The sequence below is a fragment of the Ranitomeya variabilis genome, chromosome 4, assembly GCF_051348905.1.
Source record: "Ranitomeya variabilis isolate aRanVar5 chromosome 4, aRanVar5.hap1, whole genome shotgun sequence".
NCBI classification, from domain to species: Eukaryota; Metazoa; Chordata; class Amphibia; order Anura; family Dendrobatidae; genus Ranitomeya; species Ranitomeya variabilis.
In genome coordinates, this window is record NC_135235.1 from 709,906,214 (window position 1) to 709,929,779 (window position 23,566).

At 47.2% G+C, this 23,566-nt stretch overlaps 1 protein-coding gene across 2 annotated transcripts in view; it reads left to right on the forward strand.

Moving 5' to 3' along the window:
- The window catches only part of LOC143766514 (uncharacterized), a 50,882-nt gene that overhangs the window by 5,221 nt on the left and 22,095 nt on the right, over window positions 1-23,566 (forward strand). The window contains exons 1-5 of one of the 2 annotated variants that reach the window (XM_077254258.1): window positions 3,730-3,978; window positions 21,614-21,764; window positions 21,894-22,073; window positions 22,157-22,280; window positions 22,362-22,453. In XM_077254258.1, coding sequence (XP_077110373.1) covers window positions 3,818-3,978; window positions 21,614-21,764; window positions 21,894-22,073; window positions 22,157-22,280; window positions 22,362-22,453 — 708 coding nt within the window. In that variant the 5' untranslated portion in view covers window positions 3,730-3,817. Of the gene's footprint in view, window positions 1-3,729; window positions 3,979-21,613; window positions 21,765-21,893; window positions 22,074-22,156; window positions 22,281-22,361; window positions 22,454-23,566 lie in introns of those variants that run through there. The other variant, XM_077254259.1, reaches the window with a different exon arrangement.

Sequence of the window (23,566 nt, forward strand, 5' to 3'; positions counted from 1 at the left end):
ACACACCAACCTGACGTAGTGTGTCAGGTTGGTGTGTGCGGCGTAGTGTACATCAGGTTGGTGTGTGGTGTGGTATAGTGTAGGTCAGGTTGGTGTGTGTGTGTGGTGTACACTACACCACACACACCAACCTGACGTACACCACACCCCAACCTGACATACACTACACCACACACACCAACCTGACATAGTGTGTCAGGTTGGTGTGTATGGCGTAGTGTACGTCAGGTTGGTGTGTAGTGTGGTATAGTGTACATCAGGTTGGTGTGTGTGTGTGGTGAATACTACACCACACACACCAACCTGACATACACTACATACCTTCCATACACAACATGGTGTCCGCTAACGATTGGAGCTAATTTTTCATTCAAAAAGTCAAATGGCGCTCCTTCCCTTCTGAGCCTTGCCGTGCGCCCAAACAGTGGTTTACCCCCACATGTGAGGTATCGGTGTACTCAGGAGATATTGCCCAACAAATTTTAGCATCCATTTTACCCTGATGCCCATGTAAAAATGAAAAAAATTGAGGCGAAAATAAATTGTGTGAAAAAAAAAAGAACTTTTTCATATTTATGGATCAATTTGTGAAGCACCTGGGGGTTCAAAGTGCTCAATATGCATCTAGATAAGTTCCTTGGGTGGTCTAGTTTCCAAAATGGGGTCACATGTGGGGGAGCTCCAATGTTTAGGCACACAGGGGCTCTCCAAACGCGACATGGTGTCCGCTAAAGATTGGAGCTAATTTTTCATTCTAAAAGTGAAATGGCGCTCCTTCCGGTCCGAGCCTTGCCGTATGCCCAAACAGTGATTTACCCCTACATGTGAGGTATCGGTGTACTCAGGAGAAATTGCCCAACAAATTTTAGCATCCATTTTATCCTGATGCCCATGTGAAAATGAAAAAAATTGAGACAAAATAAAATTTGTGAAAAAAAAGTACTTTTTCAGTTTTATGGATCAATTTGTGAAGCACCTGGGGGTTCAAAGTGCTCAATATGCATCTAGATAAATTCCTTGGGGGGGGGTCTAGTTTCCAAAATGGGGTCACTTGTGGGTGAGCTCCAATCTTTAGGCACACAGGGGCTCTCCAAACACGACATGGTGTCTGCTAACGATTGGAGCTAATTTTTCATTCAAAAAGTCAAATGGCGCTCCTTCCCTTCCGAGCCCTGCCATGCGCCCAAACAGTGGTTCCCCCCCCACATATGAGGTTTCAGCGTTCTCAGGACAAATTGGACAACAACTTTTGGGGTCCAGTTTCTCCTTTTACCCTTGGGAAAATAAAAAAATTGTTGCTAAAAGATCATTTTTGTGACTAAAAAGTTAAATGTTCATTTTTTCCTTCCATGTTACTTCTGCTGCTGTGAAACACCTGAAGGGTTAATAAACTACTTGAATGTGGTTTTGAGCACCTTGAGGGGTGCAGTTTTTAGAATGGTGTCACTTTTGGGTATTTTCTCTCATATAGACCCCTCAAAGTGACTTCAAACGTGAGGTGGTCCCTAAAAAAAATGGTTTTGTAAATTGTTGTAAAAATGAGAAATCGTTGGTCAAATTTTAACCCTTATAACTTCCTAGCAAAAAAAAATTTTGTTTCCAAAATTGTGCTGATGTAAAGTAGACATGTGGGAAATGTTATTTATTAACTATTTTGTGTCACATATCTCTCTGGTTTAACGGAATAAAAATTAAAAATTTGAAAATTGCAAAATTTTCACCAAATTTCTGATTTTTTTTAGAAATAAACGCAAAAATTATCGGCCTAAATTTACCACTAACATGAAGCCCAATATGTCACGAAAAAACAATCTCAGAATCGCTAGGATCCGTTTAAGCGTTTCTGAGTTATTACCTCATAAAGGGACACTGGTCAGAATTGCAAAAAACGGCAAGGTCATTAAGGCCAAAATAGGCTGGGTCATGAAGGGGTTAAATACGATAAAATGAAGTCAATAAGAAAACAATAATAGCAAGCTAAGGCAACAAATGACAGCAGGTGGAGATGTACAGCAGATTTACACAGGATTACACAACAGGTAAGTGTACAGGTTTAGGGTAAAAGTATCCCATGTGATACCTTAAACCTGATATGCAGAGGTCCTAAGCTAGTACAGTGCATAAAGACAAATACATGTAATAAAGATAGACAGAAGAATACCTCCTGCTGGATTGGAGCCAGATCCCAACAGTTGTTTTGGCACGTTGCCTTTGTCACACCCCCTTGTGTAATCCTGTCATTGTCATGCCATATGGTATACCAGTAGTCTAGAGTGTAGCAAGTAATGGTTAACTGACTATTAGTATATAGTCAGTATATCAGTACTCCAGTATTGCCGAAGCTCTGGTTTCCTGACTATACATGTCATGATCAGCTGCAGGCGCAGTACTGATGCGGCCCAGCCCATAGACACCCCCAAGCCGACCAACCTCAGAAGGTGTGGGGCGCGCGTACCCTGGGGATGAAATACGGACCCTTTATACCACAGAGGGGGACCCGGGCCTACCCGAACTAGGGGAGGGCAGCGACCGGGGTTCTGTGGCAGCTGAGCATGTGGACAAGGAACGAGACACGTAGGACTTGATTACACCGCACAACTTCAGGTATAGAGAAAGTAAAGTTTACTAAAGTAAAGTCACACAGTACATAAACAAAACATGATGACGTCAGGCTCACGATTCCACACCTCCAGAAGGGTACCACCCAGTGGACCCCAAGGCACCAACGGATCACCGTGGCACACATAGGCGGGACATCAGGACCCATACAGGACATCAGGGTACGCGAGGACATCAGGACGCAGGCAAGACATCAGGATACAGACAGGACATCTGGACACAGGAAGGACCTCAGGACACAGGGCATCAGGATACAGGAATACCGGATAGACATCTGGGACACTGACATGGCAGCCCAGGTTGTCAGCTGGGACACTGGTGTGGCCTCCCAGGGCATCAGTTACATCAGGACATCAGGTAACACAAGGTTATCAGGATGCAGATAAGACATCAGGACACACGAGAACATCAGGACATCAGGGTCCATGAGGTCATCAGGACATCAGGGTACAGACAGTACATCAGAACATCTGGACCCAGGGTCACTGGCAGACATCAGACAGGAGTCGTTCGGTTCCGGACATCCGACACGACCTACAGGTACCACCAGTCATCAGGCTCCAAGCTCCTGGCAGCATTCATCAGGTTCCAGACTGCGGTCGTCAGGCTCCGGGCATCGGACCTAGGAAGGAACTCAAGCGTGATGGTGCAAGCACCGCCTTACTGGACGTGAGCCAGACGGGGTTAACACCGCATGGTAGTCAGAACACAAAGTAGTAGATGCTCAGCAGAAACACCGGTTACAAGAGACTCAAAGTTACTGGAAATGAGGATCCAGATGCAGAGGGATTCCAGGACATAATCACAGCAGACACAGTTCAGACAGGTTCAGGACAGGTAAAAGATCAAGGAATCTGACCTGGATATACCGCCTCAAGGACAGGCGCCAGAACAGGAAAAAACAGGAATCAAGGCAAGGACTTTGGTACCACAACATAGACAGGAACAGAAACACACATAGCAAAGTTCAGGAGCTTTGTGAGTAGCTCAGGCCCCACCCATAGGGCAGGGGAACTTTATATAGGAGCTGCCCCTTAGCAATTGGCTGGGGACAGCATTTCAAGTACACACCCTAACCCTGATATAAGCAAGGGAGGTGTGGCCACGCACGCCCTAAGCACAAACAGAAACCATTACAGCACAATCAGTGCAGGATCTGAGGCTCAGGGCACCTGTATGAAACTGCATGCACTGACCCATGTGGAAAGTCATGCACCAGCTGCAAATTACCTCACAACCCGCGGACAGCTTCACAGCAGCAACCAGGGACCACACATGTGGATGGTCCTACAACAGAAAAGACCTAACCACCATGTACGGCTGCGCAGCAGAGCAGGGAACTGAGAAGGCTCCATCCAGGTAACAGCCAACAGTATCCCAGCTCAAATTAGGGGTAAAAGAGTAAAGGGTTAAAGCAAACATATGCATTGGCATGACAATACACATATGCAGCGCACAATTCCCCAAAATGTCGTCATCTCTGCATTTACAGGGGTCCTTCTGGCGTATGATGTTTGGGCCACCATAAGATTTTTTATTTCCTGAAAATGAATTTGAAGAAATCAATTTCAGTGAGGTTTGTAACATCAAACTGTATTCCTGAGCGGCTGATGAAATCCGGAATGACGGGCTGATAATTTTGGAGTGCAATCTATATGGGATCGATTGCTGCAGGGGTTGCCTGAGTCCTAGGGCGCTTTTCTGGGGGTCCTTCCTCACTAGATGAGGAGAAGGAGGAATAGAAGAATGTGGGATCTTCCTCACTGGCTAAATCAGTGTCAGGCTGGGGTCACACTTGGCGTAAGACAATACGCCACGTATTATACGTCCGTACTACGGCCGTAATACGGAGAAATGTTCCCAAAATATTGATCCGTAGTCAAGGTGTGTCAGTGTATTTTGCGCATGGCCTCCTCCGTATGTAATCTGTATGGCATCCGTACTGCGAGATTTTCGCGCAGGCTTGCAAAACCGACATCTAATGGATTTATGTGCTCAAATGTTCGGGAAAACATATATACAGTATATATATATATATATATATATTATAATATATATATATATATATATATATATATATATATATATGTCATTGAGACACATATATATATATTCTATATTTAGATTTCATTCAGCGCGATATCTGTGAAAAGCCGGTAATTCAATTGCCGGCTTTTCATTTCTCCTGCACAAACCCGACATGATATGAGACATGTTTTACATACAGTAAACCATCTCATATCCCCTTTTTTTTGCAGATTCCACACTACTAATGTTAGTAGTGTGTATGTGCAAAATTTCAGCGCTGTAGCTGCTGAAATAAAGGGTTAAATGGCGGAAAAAATTGGCGTGGGCTCCCGTGCAATTTTCTCCGCCAGAATGGTAAAGCCAGTGACTGAGGGCAGATATTAATAGCCAGGAGAGGGTCCATGGTTATTGGCCCCCCCCTGGCTGCAAACATCTGCCCCCAGCCACCCCAGAAAAGGCACATCTGGAAGATGCGCCTATTCTGGCACTTGGCCACTCTCTTCCCACTCCCTGTAGCGGTGGGATATGGGGTAATGAAGGGTTAATGCCACCTTGCTATTGTAAGGTGACATTAAGCCAGATTAAGTATCAATTATGACACCTATCCATTATTAATCCAATTGTTTGAAAGGGTTAAAAAAACCACACACACACATGATTTAAAAGTATTTTAATGAAATAAACACAGCGGGTGTTGTAATAATTTATTGCTCTCTCAATCCATTTCCAGGCCCTCGCTTGGCAAAATAATAAACGCACAAGATACATACCTTCTGATGTCCGATCACATCCCACGATGTAATCCATCTGAAGGGGTTAACTAATATTACAGGCACGAGCTGCGATAAACCACTCGCTCTTGTCTGTAATCCCCCGGGTGCTGAAAGGAAAGCTGGATCTGTACTTACATTGAGTCGCGGTGAGGCGCCCTCTGGTGGATGTTCTCATGAACTGCAGCCTGGGAACTTTTTCCCACGCTCCAGGTCATATGAGGACATCCACCAGGGGGCGCATCACCGCGACTGAAGGAAATGTAGGTCAATGACCTACATTTCATTCATTCGCCGGGGAATTACAAGCACGAGCACCGCTGCATTAGCAGGGCTCCTGCCTGTAAAATAATTAACCCCTTCAGATGGATTACATAGTGGGACGTGACGGTTCAGCTGAGGGTATGTATCTTGTTCGTTTATTATTTTGCCAAGCGAGGGCCTGGAAATGGATTGAGAGAGCAATAAATTATTACAACACCCGCTGTGTTTATTTCATTAAAATACTTTGTAATCATGTGTGTGTGTTTTTTTTAACCCTTTCAAACAATTGGATTAATAATGGATAGGTGACATAATTGACGCCTCTCAATTATTAATCTGGCTTAATGTCACCTTACAATAGCAAGGTGGCATTAACCCTTCATTACCCCATATCCCACCGCTACAGGGAGTGGGAAGAGAGTGGCCAAGTGCCAGAATAGGCGCATCTTCCAGATGTGCCTTTTCTGGGGTGGCTGGGGGCAGATGTTTTTAGCCACGGGGGGGGGGGGCCAATAACCATGGACCCTCTCCTGGCTATTAATATCTGCCCTCAGTCACTGGCTTTACCATTCTGGCGGAGAAAATTGCACGGGAGCCCACGCCAATTTTTTCCGCCATTTAACCCTTTATTTCAGCAGCTACAGCGCTGAAAGTTTGCACATACACACTACTAACATTAGTAGTGTGGAATATGCAAAAAAAAAGGGGATATGAGATGGTTTACTGTATGTAAACCATGTCTCATATCATGTCGGGTTTGTGCAGGAGAAATGAAAAGCCGGCAATTGAATTACTGACTTTTCACTAACACCGCTGCGTATTTCTCGCAAGTCACACTGCTGGTTCGTGTGGAATCCGTATTTTTCTCGCCCCCATAGACTTTCGTTGGCAATTTTTTTGCGCAATACGCTGACAAACGCAGCATGCTGCGATTTTGTACGGCCGTAGAAAGCCGTATAATACTGAACCGTAATATACGGCTAATAGGAGCAGCCCCGTTGAGAATACTTGTGCCGTATGTAATGCGAGTTTTACGGACGTAGTTTCTGCGCTCTTACGTCCGTAAAACTCGCATTTGTGACCCCGGCCTCAGAGGCAAGAAAAGCATATGCCTCCTCTGGTGAATAGCATCTTGATAAATGGGCCATTTTTATTTTATTTTTCAAAACCCTGGGAATGTGTGTGTAAGCGGTGCTTTATACGTGTAATGTGTGGGGATTGTGTATACGATACTATCTATTATAAAAAAAAATAGAAGAAAACACTTAGAAGTAAAAATGTAAAAGAAAAATCAGATGTAAAAAAACATTTGTGAAAAAAAAAATTAGAGACCTTCACTACACTGATGCCTTTTCTATTAATTTTTCCCGGCGCTAAGCATTCTTTAACTTTTTTGCAAAACAAAAATGGACTTCACCAACAAAACAACGTACGCTCCTCTAATGCACTACCTAAGAGTATATGCACACGTTGCAGATTTCCTGCGGATCCGCAGCATTCTTTTCCACGCAGAAACGCTGCAGATCTGCAAGTGATTTACAGTACAATGTAAATCAATGGAAAAAAAAATGCTGTGCTAATGGTGCAGAAAAATCTGCATGGAAAACGCAGCAGATTAAAAAAAAGAACCATGTCAATTCTTCTTGTGGATCTGCTGCGTTTCTGCACCCATTCCATAATAGAAATCCACAGGGGTTAAAAACAGAAGAAATCCGCACAAAATCCGCAAAAAAAAAGCACAGATTCTGACCTGCATTTTCTGCCAAGAAATGCAGAATCTGCACAGAAAATTCCACTGTCAAATCCGCAATGTGTGCATATAGCCATAAAATTTACTCAATGCAAATACAGTGGGTACGGAAAGTATTCAGACCCCTTTACATTTTTCACTCTTTGTTTCATTGCAGCCATTTGGTAAATTCAAAAAAGTTCATTTTTTTCTCATTAATGTACACTCTGCACCCCTTCTTGACTGAAAAAAACAGGAATGTAGAAATGTTTGCAAATGTATTAAAAAAGAAAAACTGAAAATATCACATGGTCATAAATATTCAGACCCTTTGCTCAGACACTCATATTTAAGTCACATGCTGTCCATTTCCTTGTGATCCTCCTTGCTGCCAGATGATGGATCATCTTTACTTCCAAAACCATATTGGACAAGCACCGTGTCAGCTGTTGTTGGCACCATCACCTGTTCCGGGACGACCACATCTTGATAAACATGTGACAGGATAAGTTACTTCCCGAAGAACTGTTAATTCCTTTTCCACTGTTTCTTAACCCCTGCATCTTATCCAAATTGTTGAACTGCCTACCCAACCCCCCGAGTTAACCTTTAATTCCCCTGCGTGGAGTATTCCCGTGTTAAGTAAAATTGTTAACCCTTGCTCTGTCTCCTGTCCGTCACTGCATCCCGCAGCATGCTCACAGTTCCACAAGGTTGACTATCTCTGCAGCAATCCACTAGTCGGGCCTTTATGGCAGAGTGACCCAACGGAAGCCTCTCCTCAGTGAAAGACATATGAAAGCCCGTATAGAGTTTGCTGAAAGACACATGAAGGACTTCCAGACTATGAGAAATAAGATTCTCTGGTCTGATGAGATGAAAATATAACTTTTTGGTGATAATTCTAAGTGGTATATGTTGAGAAGACCAGCGACTGCTCATCACCTGCCAATACAATCCCAACAGTGAAACATGGCGGTGGCAGCATCATGCTATGGGGGTGTTTTTCAGCTGTAGAGACAGGACGACTGGTTGTCATTGAAGGAAACATGAATGCAGCCAAGTACAGAGATATCCTGGATGAAAATCTCTTCCAGAGTGCTCTGGTCCTCAGACTTGGCCAAAGGTTCACCTTCCAACAAGACAATGACCCTAAGTACTCGGCTAAAATAACAAAGGAGTGGCTTCAGAACAACTCTGTGACCATTGTTGACTGGCCCAGACAGAGCCCTGACCTATATAACAAAACCTGGCACTCAACTTTGTGATATATGCAAAGCGGTTTTTATTCCAAATGCAGTAACAGCAAAACGTTTCGGTCATAAACAATGACCTTCATCAGTTACGTATTGTGTACAATTTTTTTTTCTTAAAATCAGACGTCAACAAACGCTGTGACACTGTGCCACCTCGCTAATTATGAAACTTTGTACAATTTTTTTCTTCTCTAAAACAAGATTAGATGTCACCAAACACTATGACGTCGGCTACATTAACACGCTACTCCTCTACCTATGAAACTACACTGTACTATTTACTTTTTTTTTTTTTCTAAAAAAAACAATCAAAAGTCACTTACACTGCAAAGTCTTCTACGATCAGTACCTAATAAAAGTCCCTTGGCGCAATCCCTGATCAGTAGCGATACTGACTAGAGCGATGCGGACACGGGAAGAGCACGATTGCTCAGCACAGGATGCCACGGAAAAACAAAAATAGGCGCAAAAAAGTGCACTAAAAATTCAATCTGGAGGAGAGCGGGGATGTGGGGACTGGAACTGAGATGGTGTGGACTGGGATGGGGGAGTTGCTGCTGCTGTTATGATCACAGATGAGTCACATCATCAAGCGCACAGCACAGCAGTCAGATCACAGGAGGATCTCGCATAGGAATACGCAGCACCCGGAGGCACAGATCACAGGGGGGATCACACTGGCCACCAATGAAACAGCATGTGGCTTGGTTTTTTTCAACTTTATTGGCACATTGCTGATGTGGGGGGTACAGACCCCCCGGGACAACGTGCATGGATGGTCTGCTGTCCCATCTTAACCTTGTCACCGTATGATGCAGCGCTGTGCTCAGAAATAGCGGCACCGTATATATACTTCGCTTTGCGGGAACCAACTCCCGCAGAGCAGTATACATACGGCGCATGTTCAGGGGTTAACTTTTTAAACCTATTATATAATTAATAAAAAAATGCCCCTTTCGAGCCTAAAAATACCAGCCCGTAGCAGCCCCAAAATTGGCGCATTACATTAGATGTATCAAACCTGGCATTTTGCCTGGCTTTTTCCGGGTGCACGGGCAATTAGGGTAATATTTTGGAGGGTAGATGTCAGCTATATAGTTATTAAAAATGGGAAAGGACCCCATGTGATTTTTTACATAATTTATTTATTTAGTAACCAGTCTGATATGTGTCCAGGCGTCTTCACCATGCTGTTCCCATTCCATTTGAACAGTGATTCCATACATTTCAGGATTTTCCTGCCCCCCCAACCCACCTGCTGGGGTCTTCTGGTAAAATGCTTTCCCATTGACTTTATAGTCGGTACTCGAGTCCAAGCGTCCAACCTGCTTGATTCGAATAACAAGCACTCAAGCGTTTTAGTTCTCGCTCATCACTAGTGGATACAATTGATAACACTTCAGGGAATTTGCAGGAATATGTGGCGAATACTTTCTGGATCGGCTCCTACTGTAAGTCCTATTAAACAATCCAGGAGAAGATCTTGTCAGAATCGTGATGTGAGTTCCATCAGCTGTCGGCATAAACAGCGTTTTATGGAGACATCATGAAAATGGAGTTAAAGTGTGAAAACGCACCTGTTACCACGTTCTGGGGTTGGACGCCTTTTTTAAGCCCTGGGTGTTCCTTATATAGTGATTGTCACATGACAAGAGGATACCAAATGTCAGAACCAATATACATACGTGACATAAAGATAATAAATGACACAAGAAACAACAAAGGGGAAAAAACAAACAACCACTGCACCTCCATAGTGTGACAGGATTAATACTAGAAATATATTGCACAGGGGATATCGCAGCCAATTCCCACAAGAAGAATCCTGGAAACACAGAATTAGAAATGATTCTTTCTCCGCAGTTTCCATAGGACTTAATACATTCCTGATTCCGGAGAGTAATAGAAATACGGCAGAAAACAGAGGAAGAAATTTCAGAGAAGAAGCTTCATAGAAAGACACAGAAGTTACAGACGCCATTTACCCCTTCGGGAGAAAGTGATTCCAGCACTTTACCAAGTAGATCCCCCCAGAACTGTAGCAGGTAAAGACCCCAATATCCACAGGTGTCCCTTCTAATTGGGGGGGAAACTGTCACCTCTAATAATCCTCGGACAGTTCTGACAAACACAGAAAAGTGCCCCTTTATGGAGGTGACAGAACGTCTGTTTAGTCACTTTAGCTTCATAGTGTCAGTTAATACAGTAGGATTAAAACATTTCTTAGAAAAATTCTCAATCCTCAACAAAAGCAAAATCGCACCTCCCAAAGGTTTAGATCAAGGGAATATTGCCGGGAAATAGTGGACAGCGTAATGATACAGTCCTCACACTGACCCTATACATGCCCTAATAAGCTGAGAGCCTGCCTAACAGCGGAGGTTGGAACCCTAAAATTCCATGTGGCGTCTCCACTCCACATCGCCTGTCCCTTGAAATCCCTGCAGGGCCCTATTACTAAACCTGTACCAATATTACCCAACATGCACACAAATGAAACAAAATATCTAGGATCTCACTGATAGTCTCTAGACTCTTTTATAGTACTGAAGGTTTGTTTTTACATATAATGTAACTATGTAAACCCATTCAAAATAAGGATAGTTATCTTCACCCCTAAAGCATAGCCAAATAGTAAAGTGCATAATAATTTAATGTAAACAATAGAGCTCCACTCTTATACATGCACTACCTCTTATAGTACTCAAGGGGTTTTTTAACATGTGATAATGTAAGTATATAAACCCTTTCCAAATAAAGATAGTTGTCTCCACCTTTGAACCATGGCCAGATGTTCAGTAAAGTGCATAAGTGATTCAATGTCCACAATAGCGCTCCACCACTATATGCACCCTCCCTTTAGGACAAGATTTCTTATAATAAAAACAATGCATAAAGGACCCTAAAAATAGGTACCAAAAACAAAAAAACAAGATTACTTGTTATATCCTAGACAATGCATTAGGTACCCTGCACAGGGTTGCATAAAAATTATACTTCAGAGACAGTGCATCATGCACCCTCCAAAAAGCTAGGGTACATACAAAATTTCTAAAAGGTAATAGAGAATTAATTGAACACCATTCATATAGATTTCCAGTGGTGTAGCTTACACTGATAACCAAGCCTTAATTTAGAGATCATAGATTGTTCACTTGTCAAAATGTAGAAAAAGATCATAGTAGATCACTTATCTGGTTGAAATAGCCAGAGTAGCCAGTAGTCCCTTGTCCCTCCTGTTATCGGGACTCATCAGGGGACCATAAGTAGGAGCATGCCATAATAGTCAAAAGAGATGGGTCAGCTCTAATCCAATGGTGAGATAGCGATTTACCCTGAAGAGTCACAAATTGTGGGGTTATTATAAAAAATATATATTTAGGGGGTTTTGTGCTGCCGCATTATAATAATCACTATGGTTTTGTTCCTTTTCCGCTAATAGATACAAATGACCCAACTATGAAAGACGGGAACCAAGGAAACATGTATTACTCTCATAGTATGATGCATCTTTCTTGGCCCCCACACACCATCCTCCCCACATAGTATAATGTTCCCACAGTACTACCATCTCCTCCACACAGTATAATGTTCCCACAGTACCACCATCCCCCCCCACAGTATTATGTTCCCACAGTACCACCATCCTCCCTACACAGTATCATGTTCCCACAGTACCACCATCCCCCCCCACAGTATTATGTTCCCACAGTACCACCATCCTCCCTACACAGTATCATGTTCCCACAGTACCACCATCCCCACCACACAGTATAATGTTCCCACAGTACCACCACATCTCCTCCACACAATATAATGTTCCCACAGTACCACCATCCTCCCCACACAGTATAATGTTCCCACAGTACCACCATCTCCTCCACACAGTATAATGTTCCCACAGTACTACCATCCCCCCTCACAGTATAATGTTCCCACAGTACCACCATCCTCACCACACAGTATAATGTTCCCACAGTACCACGATCCCCCCCCCCACACAATATAATGTTCCCACAGTACTGCTAACATTCAAACATATTATGATAACACAATATGTCCCACACAATGTGCTACCACCCAAACCCAAACTAGATAATGATTCCTCACTTCTTGATGCAGTACGGTTCCGCTTTCTTGGTTCACACACACAGTATAATTTTCCCTCTTACCTCCATCATCAAATTTATTTTGTAACCTTTTAACTTTTTGGGGCGTGTTTTTCAAGTAATACATGAAAGTTTATGGAAGGAAAAAATTTTCCTAAAAAACATCATATCCAGAGGAAAGAAAAAGAAAAAGTACATGGAGACATTGGCATCAAATAACTCCTGTCTTGCTGTTCTTCCAAAAATCTATAATATAACGTTGGGAGCGTCACTCTGTCCGAAGCCTTTATAGACTGCGCAAGCGCCGGCGCAGTCTGGACCCCACAGAGTGATGCTCCCAGGAGATCGCGGTATGCGTAAGTACTGAACGCACACCGCGATCTCCAACGGAGAAGCAGGGACGTGCCAGGAGGGTGAGTATGCAATATTTACCTGTCCCGTTCCACCGATGCGCGCTGCTCCTCCACATCCTCTGCCTATGACATTCAGTTCAGAGGGCGAGATGACGCGCTTAATGTGCGCCGCCCTCTGACTGAGCAGTCACAGCCAGAGGACCCAAAAGACGGACCGGTGTGCAGCGCTGGATCAGGGCCAGGTAAATATAGCAAGTGCCGGGGGCCTGAGCTAGTGGCGACTCCGGCACCTGACCCCCACAGAGCGCCGGTGTCCCCGCCTGCTCAGGTCTCCGGCACTCGGCGCCCAGCACCGCCACGCACAGCCGCCCTCAGCACAGCCACGCACAGCAGCCGCACCCAGCACAGCCGCCATGCACAGCCACCCGCACTCAGCACAGTCACGCACAGCCGCCCGCACCCAGCACAGCCACCCGCACCCAGCACAGCCACGCACAGCTGCCCGCGCTCAGCACCGCCACGCACAGCCGCCCGCACCCAGCACAGCCACGCACAGCCGCCCGCACCCAGCACAGCCGCCCACAGCCACGCACAGCCGCCCGCACCCAGCACAGCCACGCACAGCCGCCCGCACCCAGCACAGCCGCCCGCACCCAGCACAGCCGCCCGCACCCAGCACAGCCGCCCACAGCCACGCACAGCCGCCCGCACCCAGCACAGCCACGCACAGCCGCCCGCACCCAGCACAGCCACGCACAGCCGCCCGCACCCAGCACAGCCACCCGCACCCAGCACAGCCGCCGGCACTCAGCACCGCCACGCACAGCCGCCGGCACTCAGCACCGCCACGCACATCCGCCGGCACCCAGCACCGCCACGCACAGCCGCCCGCACCCAGCACCGCCACGCACAGCCGCCCGCACCCAGCACCGCCACGCACAGCCGCCCGCACCCAGCACCGCCACGCACAGCCGCCCTCACCCAGCACCGCCACGCACAGCCGCCCGCACCCAGCACAGCCACGTACAGCCGCCCACACCCAGCACAGCCACGCACAGCCACCCGCACCCAGCACAGCCACGCACAGCCGCCCGCACCCAGCACAGCCACGTACAGCCGCCCGCACCCAGCACAGCCACGCACAGCCGCCCGCACCAAGCACCGCCACGCACAGCCACCCGCACCCAGCACCGCCACCCTCACCCAGCACCGCCACGCACAGCCGCCCGCATCCAACACAGCCACGCACAGCCGCCCGCACCCAGCACAGCCGCCCGCACTCAGCACCGCCACACACAGCCGCCCACAGCCAAGCACAGCCGCCCGCACTCAGCACAGCCGCCCGCACTCAGCACAGCCGCCCGCACTCAGCACAGCCGCCCGCACTCAGCACAGCCGCCCGCACTCAGCACAGCCGCCCGCACTCAGCACAGCCGCCCGCACTCAGCACAGCCGCACTCGGGCAGTAGAGCCGGAGAGAGAAAGATGGGAGCAACATATGGCAGAATGGAAACAGGAACAGGCAGAATGGGTGCAGCACATTACAACAGAATGGGGGCGCAGGATGGGAGCAGCACATGACAGAATGGGGGCGCAGGATGGGAGCAGCACATGACAGAATAAGGGCGCAGGATGGGAGCAGCACATGACAGAATGGGGGTGCAGGATGGGAGCAGCACATGACAGAATGAGGGCGCAAACATGACAGGATGGGGGTGCAGGATGGGAGCATATGACAGGATGGGGACGCAGGATGGAGCAGCACATGACAGGATGGGGGCGCAGGATGGGAGGAGCACATGACAGAATGGGGGCACAGGATGGGAGCAGCACATGACAGGATGGGGGTACAGGATAGGAGCAGCACATGACAGGATGGGGGAACAGGATGGGAGCAGCACATGACAGGATGGGGGCATAGGATGGAGCAGCACATGACAGGATGGGGGCGTAGGATGGAGCAGCACATGACAGGATGGGGGCGCAGGATGGGAGCACATGACAGGATGGGGGCGCAGGATGGGAGCACATGACAGGATGGGGGCACAGGATGGGAGCAGCACATGACAGAATGGGGGTGCAGGATGGGAACACATGACAGGATGGTGACACAGGATGGAGCAGCACATGACAGGATGAGGGCACAGGATGGGAGCAGCACATGACATAATGGGGGCGCACACATGACAGGTGTGGGGTGTAGGATGGAGCAGCATATGACAGGATGGGGGCGCAGGATGGGAGCACATGACAGGATGGGGGCGCAGGATGGAGCAGCACATGATAGGATGGGGGCGCAGGATGGAGCAGCACATGATAGGATGGGGGCGCAGGATGGAGCAGCACATGATAGGATGGGGGCACAGGATGGGAGCAGCACATGACAGAATGGGGGTGCACACATGACAGGATGGGGGTGTAGGATGGAGCAGCATATGACAGGATGGGGGCACAGGAAGGGAGCACATGACAGGATGGGGGCGCAGGATGGTAGCAGCACATGACAGGATGGGAGAGCAAGATGGGAGCAGCACATACCAGGATGGAGACCATATACCAATATAAATGCTCGCCACCCGGGCGTAGAATGGGTTCAATAGCTAGTCTTTTATAAAAGCCTAAAACTTCTGTGTGTAAATCAGACATGAGATCTAACATGATGGAAGTTGGGAAACATTCATATAGACGGCCGGTGGTGATGGAGTCAGTGACGGACTCTGGCCAAATATGTTTCTAGAGCCGTAGTAGAAGATGAAGATGTCATCCTCATCATGAAGTAGTTATTTCTCAGTCACCCATGACAGCACACCAGAGAGAGGGGATCCGCCCTTCAGGGACAGGAAACCTACAGGATAAAAGGGCGGTACCTCTCCCCTGCATCAGTTTGGTTTCCTGTCCCTGACGGGGAACCTTCTGGACGGTACCTGAGAAGCTGGAACCGTGAAGAAGCCTGGAATCCGGAGCCGGCCAGTCCGAGTCCTGGCAGCGGGGAGGCCCCTGCCACGGCTGGTGCGGTGTCCGAAGCCGCCACGGCTGCGACCGACGGGCCGTCAGCGTGAGCGGGAGGAAGTGTAGCCGCCACTCCGGATAGGAGGCTGGGGCTCCCGACACTCTGCCACTCAGGACGCCGGCGTTTCCAAAATGGCGCCGCACCGGAGGTAATATGTGGCTTCCGGGTCGGGGGCAGCGCTGTAACTAAGGTGCACCAAGATGGCGCTGCCCCGGAACTGGATTGCTTCATTTCCGGGTCCCTGACGGCGCGCGCATGCGCAGTAGCATGTCAGAAAAAAAAAAAAAAAAAAAAAGACGCTTCCTCCTTCACGCAGCCACAGAGGAGGGGCTATTAAGAAGCGCTCTGTTTAAAAGAGGGCGCGCATAGGAGACTCCTTGCTGCATGCCGTCCCAAGCTAAATAGAGCCATGGAAGACAGCGACCAGCAGCTCCAGCCGCCGCCGCCACCGCAGCAGCAGCAGCGCCACCATCAACGACCGAAACCGGACGCACAGAAGAAGCGAACCTCTGCGGGCACCCGGAGTTCTCGGTCTGGTAGCCATTCCACGCAACGTAGCAAGAGTTCCAGTGTGGTGAATCAGCTACCATCTACGGATCTCTCACTTCAAGATCCTACCCCTCCTCCAGAACCGGTACCTGTGGCTGCGTCTGATTGGTGAGTGATCTTCGTGAAAGCTCATTTGTTTGTAACTGGGGTCCCTCTTCTCCTTTATCCTAGGCAAGGAAGAGAACGGCAAAAACAAAGCACAGAACCTGCCCATTATGCGATATAGAATTACCGCAATCTTGGGATAAAAAGTTATGTGATTCGTGTATTGGTCAAGTCCTCTGCGAGGAGACACCAAACTTTGCCTCTGAGTTACGCTCCGTAATCAAAACAGAGGTAGAGTCTGTTTTTAAAACCCTTAAAGGAGGAAAGAAAGTCAGTAAAGAAAAACCTAATCCCTATAGGAACTCCGATTCCTCCAGCTCTGATGTCGTAAACTCAGATACACAGGACTCCTCCTTCTCTTCTTCAGATGACGAAAGGGGAGGTCGTCATTGTTTTCCCTTAGACGAGGTCGACGGCCTTGTTAAAGCAGTGAGGTCGACAATGGGTGTATTGGACCCTCGTCCTGACAAAACCGTTCAGGATGTCATGTTCGGAGGACTATGCCAAAAAAAGCGAAAAGTTTTTCCCCTAAATGAAAATATACAAACCTTAATCAAAAGAGAGTGGGAAAAACCAGAGAGGAAAAATGCATCAGTTCCCTCTATTAAAAGAAAATATCCATTTGAAGAGGAATCCTCCTCTTCATGGGATAAGGCTCCCAAACTCGACGTGGCGGTAGCTAAAGCCTCAAAAAGATACGCGTTACCATTTGAAGATATGGGAACCCTAAAGGATCATCTTGACAAGAGAGCCGACACCTTTCTCAAAGGTGCCTGGGAGTCGGCGGGGGGATGCCTGAGACCGGCCATAGCAGCGGCTTGCACGTCACGCTCCCTTATGATCTGGGTTGACAACTTAGAGAAACAACTGAGGGATGGGGTACCCAGAAATAAGGTGTTAGACTCTATTCCCATGATTAGAGGTGCCGCGGCATTTCTAGCCGATTCGTCTGCCGATTCGATTAAATTAACGTCTAAATCTGCAGCCCTCTCGAATGCCGCACGCAGAACCCTGTGGCTCAAAAGCTGGCCAGGAGATTTACAAACTAAACACAAACTATGTTCTATTCCGTGTGAGGGCAAGTTTCTCTTTGGAGAGACTCTAGACGACATCCTGCAAAAAGCAGGTGATAAAAAGAAAGGGTTCCCCATCCTACCTCAAACGTTCAATAAACGGCCCTTTCGGAGTAGGAAATTCTTTAGAAGAAGACCGCCAAGAGAACAAAACCGCTGGGATGATGGGAAAAGAAGAGAAAGAGGGTTCCTCTTCGGTAGTTCCCCACGAGATAAGAAACCCCCCCCTAAGTGACATCTCCCCCAGGGTGGGAGGGAGGTTGTCTCAATTCCTCCCGGCCTGGGAAAAAATCACTACCAGCCCCTGGATACTAAATCTAATACACGCGGGTCTTCAAATAGAATTTTTTTCCCTACCCCCCCGACATTATGTAGTAACTTCACCGAGGTCTTCTCCCCAACAACAAGAAGCTCTAGAACTCGAAATCCTAAAATTATTGGACAAAAATGTCATTCTGGAAGTTCCCCCTCTGGAGAGGAAGGAAGGTTTCTACTCCCCATTATTTCTGGTTCCCAAACCAGACGGGTCCTTCCGGACCATAATAAACTTACGGAAATTAAACACTTACGTAAAAAACAAACGATTCAAAATGGAATCAATAAAGTCGACAATAAAAAACCTGTTTCCGAACTGTTTCATGGTAGTTCTAGATCTCAGCGACGCGTATTATCACGTCCCCATCCACAAGAATTCTCAAAAAATTCCTCAGACTGGCAGTGGTCATGAAAGGGCAGATAAGGGAATACCAATACAGAGCCCTTCCCTTTGGCATATCAATCGCACCTCGCATCTTCACCAAATTGGTAGCAGAGATGATGGCACATCTAAGGGAAGAGGACATCTTAATCGTTCCATATTTGGACGACTTTTTGATTGTCAGCAGCTCGGCCCAACTCTGCAGTCAGCATTGCCAAAGAGTGATAGACATTTTGGAAAAACTAGGCTGGCTGGTGAACCTTCAAAAATCAAAACTGGAACCAACCAGGGTTCAGGAATTTTTGGGTCTCACTTTGGACTCAAGTTCCCAAGAATGTCGCCTCCCAGTTCAGAAAAGACAAAAGATATTACATCTAGTGTCGGAAGCTTGCTCAAAACCATCCATGTCTCTGAGGAAGGCGATGTCGTTACTAGGGTCCCTCTCTGCTTGCCTTCCAGCAGTTCAGTGGGCGCAGCTCCACACGAGACCCCTCCAGTGGGACATTTTAAAAAACCAGAGTTTACTGAGAGGTCGGTTAGAGGGTCGCATGACTCTAAGTTCGCCTGTTATTCATTCCCTAAACTGGTGGTTAAATCCCACCAATCTATCAAAAGGGATTCCATGGGTAATAGAGAACCCTCAGATAGTAACAACAGACGCAAGTCCCACAGGGTGGGGGGCTCACCTGAACAACAAAGTCGCTCAGGGGGTATGGTCAAGTCAGGAACTCGAGACTTCCTCAAACCAAAAAGAGCTGAGAGCGGTGAATCATGCACTACGTTTTTTCCTAAGAGAATTACAAGGGCATCACGTCCGAATTTTTTCAGACAACAAAGTAGTTGTAGCTTACTTGAATCACCAGGGGGGTACCAGGTCTCAAACACTAATGGAAACTACCTCCGAAATTCTCAGCCTAGTACAGAACAGTTTTCTATCCATATCAGCCCTACACATAAAAGGGGTAGAGAACCAGGAAGCGGACTTTCTAAGTCGTACCCAACTAAAACAAGGGGAATGGTCCTTGAATCAGGGAATCTTCTTCAAAAAAATCACAGACTTATGGGGCATCCCTGTAATAGACCTCTTTGCAAACAGGCACAACAAGAAGGTGAAAACATTTTGCTCCTTAGATCCCAGAGGGAATCCTCGGGCAGTAGACGCATTTACGATTCCCTGGACACACACTCTTGCATACGCATTTCCTCCCATCATCCTCATCCCAGCAGTTCTGCGAAAAATCAGGCAGGACAAATCCAGACTTATCCTAATAGCCCCCTTCTGGCCCAAAAGGGCCTGGTTCTCCTGGCTGAGGATGCTATCGATCACAGATCCCTGGGTCCTTCCGGATCTTCCGGACCTTCTGTCTCAGGGACCGGTGTTCCACCCCCAGTCAGAGAATCTCCACTTAACAGCGTGGAATTTGAGAGGTCACTATTGAGGGATAGAGGTTTTTCTAACAAACTAGTTTCTACACTAATGAAAAGTAGAAAACCAGTGACCACAAAAATATATGGTAAAACTTGGCAAAAATTTTTATCCTCCTCCGGGGTCAGGTTACAAGACGGGGTTCCTGTGACTGAAATATTAGAATTTCTACAAAAGGGGTTAGACCTGGGCCTTTCAATAAGTACCTTAAAAGTACAAATATCAGCTCTAGGAGCACTTTACTGTGAAAACATAGCAGCAAACCCTTGGGTGATGCGGTTTATCAGAGCAGCCGCAAGGTCTAAACCTGTAACAGTAAAAAAATTACCAACTTGGGACTTGAACCTGGTCTTGTCAGCCCTGACAGAACCCCCGTTTGAACCTGTAGAGTCAATACCTCTTAGGATTCTATCACTTAAAACTGCCCTCCTAATAGCCCTGACATCGGCCCGCAGAATAAGTGATCTCCAAGCCCTGTCCGCAAACCCTCCCTTTACACAAATCCTGGATGATAAGGTTGTACTAAAAACAGACCCTGCCTATCTACCCAAAGTAGCATCCATATTTCACAGGTCCCAGGAAATAATCCTTCCTTCCTTCTGTCCAGACCCTAAAAATAGGAAAGAAGAAAAATTCCACACACTAGATGTGAGAAGGTGTCTAATCCAATATATTAAATCCACCCAACAGTGTAGGAAGGAAGGGTCTCTTTTTATCTGTTTCCAGGGGCCTAGGAAAGGACTCAAAGCTTCTAAGAGCACTATAGCACGATGGGTAACAGACGCAATAGCCTTGGCCTACTCATCCACCGGGAACGCCGTCCCACAGGGACTGAAGGCCCACTCTACAAGGGCTATGGCGACCTCCTGGGCCGAAAGGTCAGAGGTACCATTAGACCAAATCTGTAAGGCGGCCACCTGGTCTTCACCTTCAACCTTTTTCAGACACTATCGCCTAGACCTAGCCTCCTCGTCTGACCTAACCTTCGGAAGAAGGGTTCTACAGGCTGTGGTCCCTCCCTAACCAATATATCTCTGCAATTCTCTCTGGTGTGCTGTCATGGGTGACTGAGAAAGTCATAGTTACTCACCGATAACGGTGTTTCTCAGAGCCCATGACAGCACCTACTTATTCCCCCCCTCATCACGTGTGCGGTGAGCACATTATTTTGTGTGAAGTGCCTTTTTATATAGACACGGTGTTTACCTGTTAAGCAATATGATAAATTGTACTTTTTCTGTTGTTGTAACTAACCTGGAGGACCTCCGATGCTCTGTAAACAAAACTGATGCAGGGGAGAGGTACCGCCCTTTTATCCTGTAGGTTTCCTGTCCCTGAAGGGCGGATCCCCTCTCTCTGGTGTGCTGTCATGGGCTCTGAGAAACACCGTTATCGGTGAGTAACTATGACTTTCTCATCTCACGTGTAATGAATATCTGAGAAGAAAGCTTGAAGGTACTTCAAATAATTATGATAAACAATGACCACACACTGAAGACCAATAAGAACCAAGCAAGAAAAGAAATATGTATTAAGTGGTCATGATCACCCAAAATACAATGATGTTACATCGGCTTTTTTTAAATGATTTTTATGATGTTACATCAGCTCATCTTCTCATTCAGGTCTCTACAATATCGGATCCTCTCAGTGAAGATCTTCCTATATAAGAGAATTTTCCTGATTTACCCATCAAAGATGGATATGGACAGAGACAAGATGGCGGAGAGGATATTACACCTCACCCTAGAGATCCTCTTCCGGCTTACTGGAGAGGTGAGAGATTCTGATGACGTCACATCACATCATTCTTATCTATGGGAATAACAGATGGACAGAACTGGGCAGGTGAGGACTCTGGAAATGTCTGTAGCGAGATTTATTAATGTGTCTCTCCATAACCAGGATTACACAGTGGTGAAGAAGACATCTAGCGAGCGCTGTCACGACCCAGTGTCTGAGGGATGGGGAAGACTCCGGAGCCCAATCATGGAGCCTCCACCTCACCCCCTGATACATGAGGACATGAATGACCAGAAGATCCTAGAACTCACCTACAAGATGATTGAGCTGCTGACTGGAGAGGTGACACTGCTGGGAATGCTGGGACATTATACAGTAACACTATGAAGAGATCAAGGGGATGACTGTATCATTCTATGTATTAGGTTCCTATAAGGTGTCAGGATGTAGCCGTCTATTTCTCCATGGAGGAATGGGAGTATTTAGAAGGACACAAAAATCTGTACAAGGACATCATGATGGAGGTTCCCCAGCCCCTCATATCACCAGGTAATAGACAGGAGTAAATACACTTCCTATAATTATCTTTATGTAAATAATTAATTCAGTCCCTGCATATGTTGCTTCCAGGTCTATCCAGTAAGATGACAACACCAGAGAGATGTCCCCGTCTTCCTCAGGACTGTAAACAAGAAGATACCAATGTTCCTCAGGATCATCAGGTAGATTGCTGAACCCCACTGACACAGTGGCGAGTGTTTTTCTCTGTGCAGCCAGCACTTCCGAGCACCAACTGGCGGTGATAGAGCCCAGGGTCAGCTGGAAGAGCAGAGGAGCAGAGTGTAGGCCGAAGGCTGCACTGGAGGCAGCTTTGTGTCTGCGTGGCGTTTGCAGGACATGTTGCCGGCTACACAGCAGGGGAACAGCTGGCGTTACTGAACACCACTGACACATTGGCGGGTGTTTTTCTCTGTGCAGCCAGCACTTCCGGGCACCAACTGGAGGTGTTAGAGCCCAGGGAATCAAGGAGGAGCAGAGTGTAGGCCGAAGCCTGCACTGGAGGCAGTTTAATATCTGTTGTGTCTGCGTGGCGTTTGCAGGACACATTGCTGGCTACACAGCAGGGGAACAGCTGGCGTTACTGAACCCCACTAACACATTGGCGGGTGTTTTTCTCTGTGCAGCCAGCACTTCCGAGCACCAACTGGCGGTGTTAGAGCCCAGGGTCAGCAGGAGGAGCAGAGTGTAGGCCAAAGCCTGCACTGGAGGCAGCTTTGTGTCTGCGTGGCATTTGCAGGATACGTTGCCTGTTATGACCTGGTGGTTAAGGAGCAACATGGACGAGCTCTGAGGTGGTGGTATCTATACGGACCGCAGTTCCTGATCCTAACACAAACACTAGAAGTAGCCGTGGAATGTTCCTGTCACTCCCTAGACATCTCGTCACAGCCGGAGATCTAACTACCCCTAAAGATGGAAACGGAAAGCTATCTTGCCTCAGAGAATATTCCCCAAAGGAAAGACAGCCCCCCACAAATATTGACTGTGAGTGGAGAGGAAAATGACATACACAGGATGAAATCAGAATTTTAGCAAAGGAGGCCACTCTACCTAGATAGACAGAATAGAAAAGTATACTGTGCGGTCCGTATTAAAAGCTAGAAAATCCACCGCAGAGTTTGCAGGAAAAGACTCCACACCGGACTAATGGTGTGGGGGGAAAATCTGCTTCCCCAGAGCTTCCAGCTAAGCAGAATAAATCTTACTGACAAGCTGGACTAGAAAAACATAATGAGAGCTGAATGATTAAGTCCACAGCAAGTGGACAACAAATG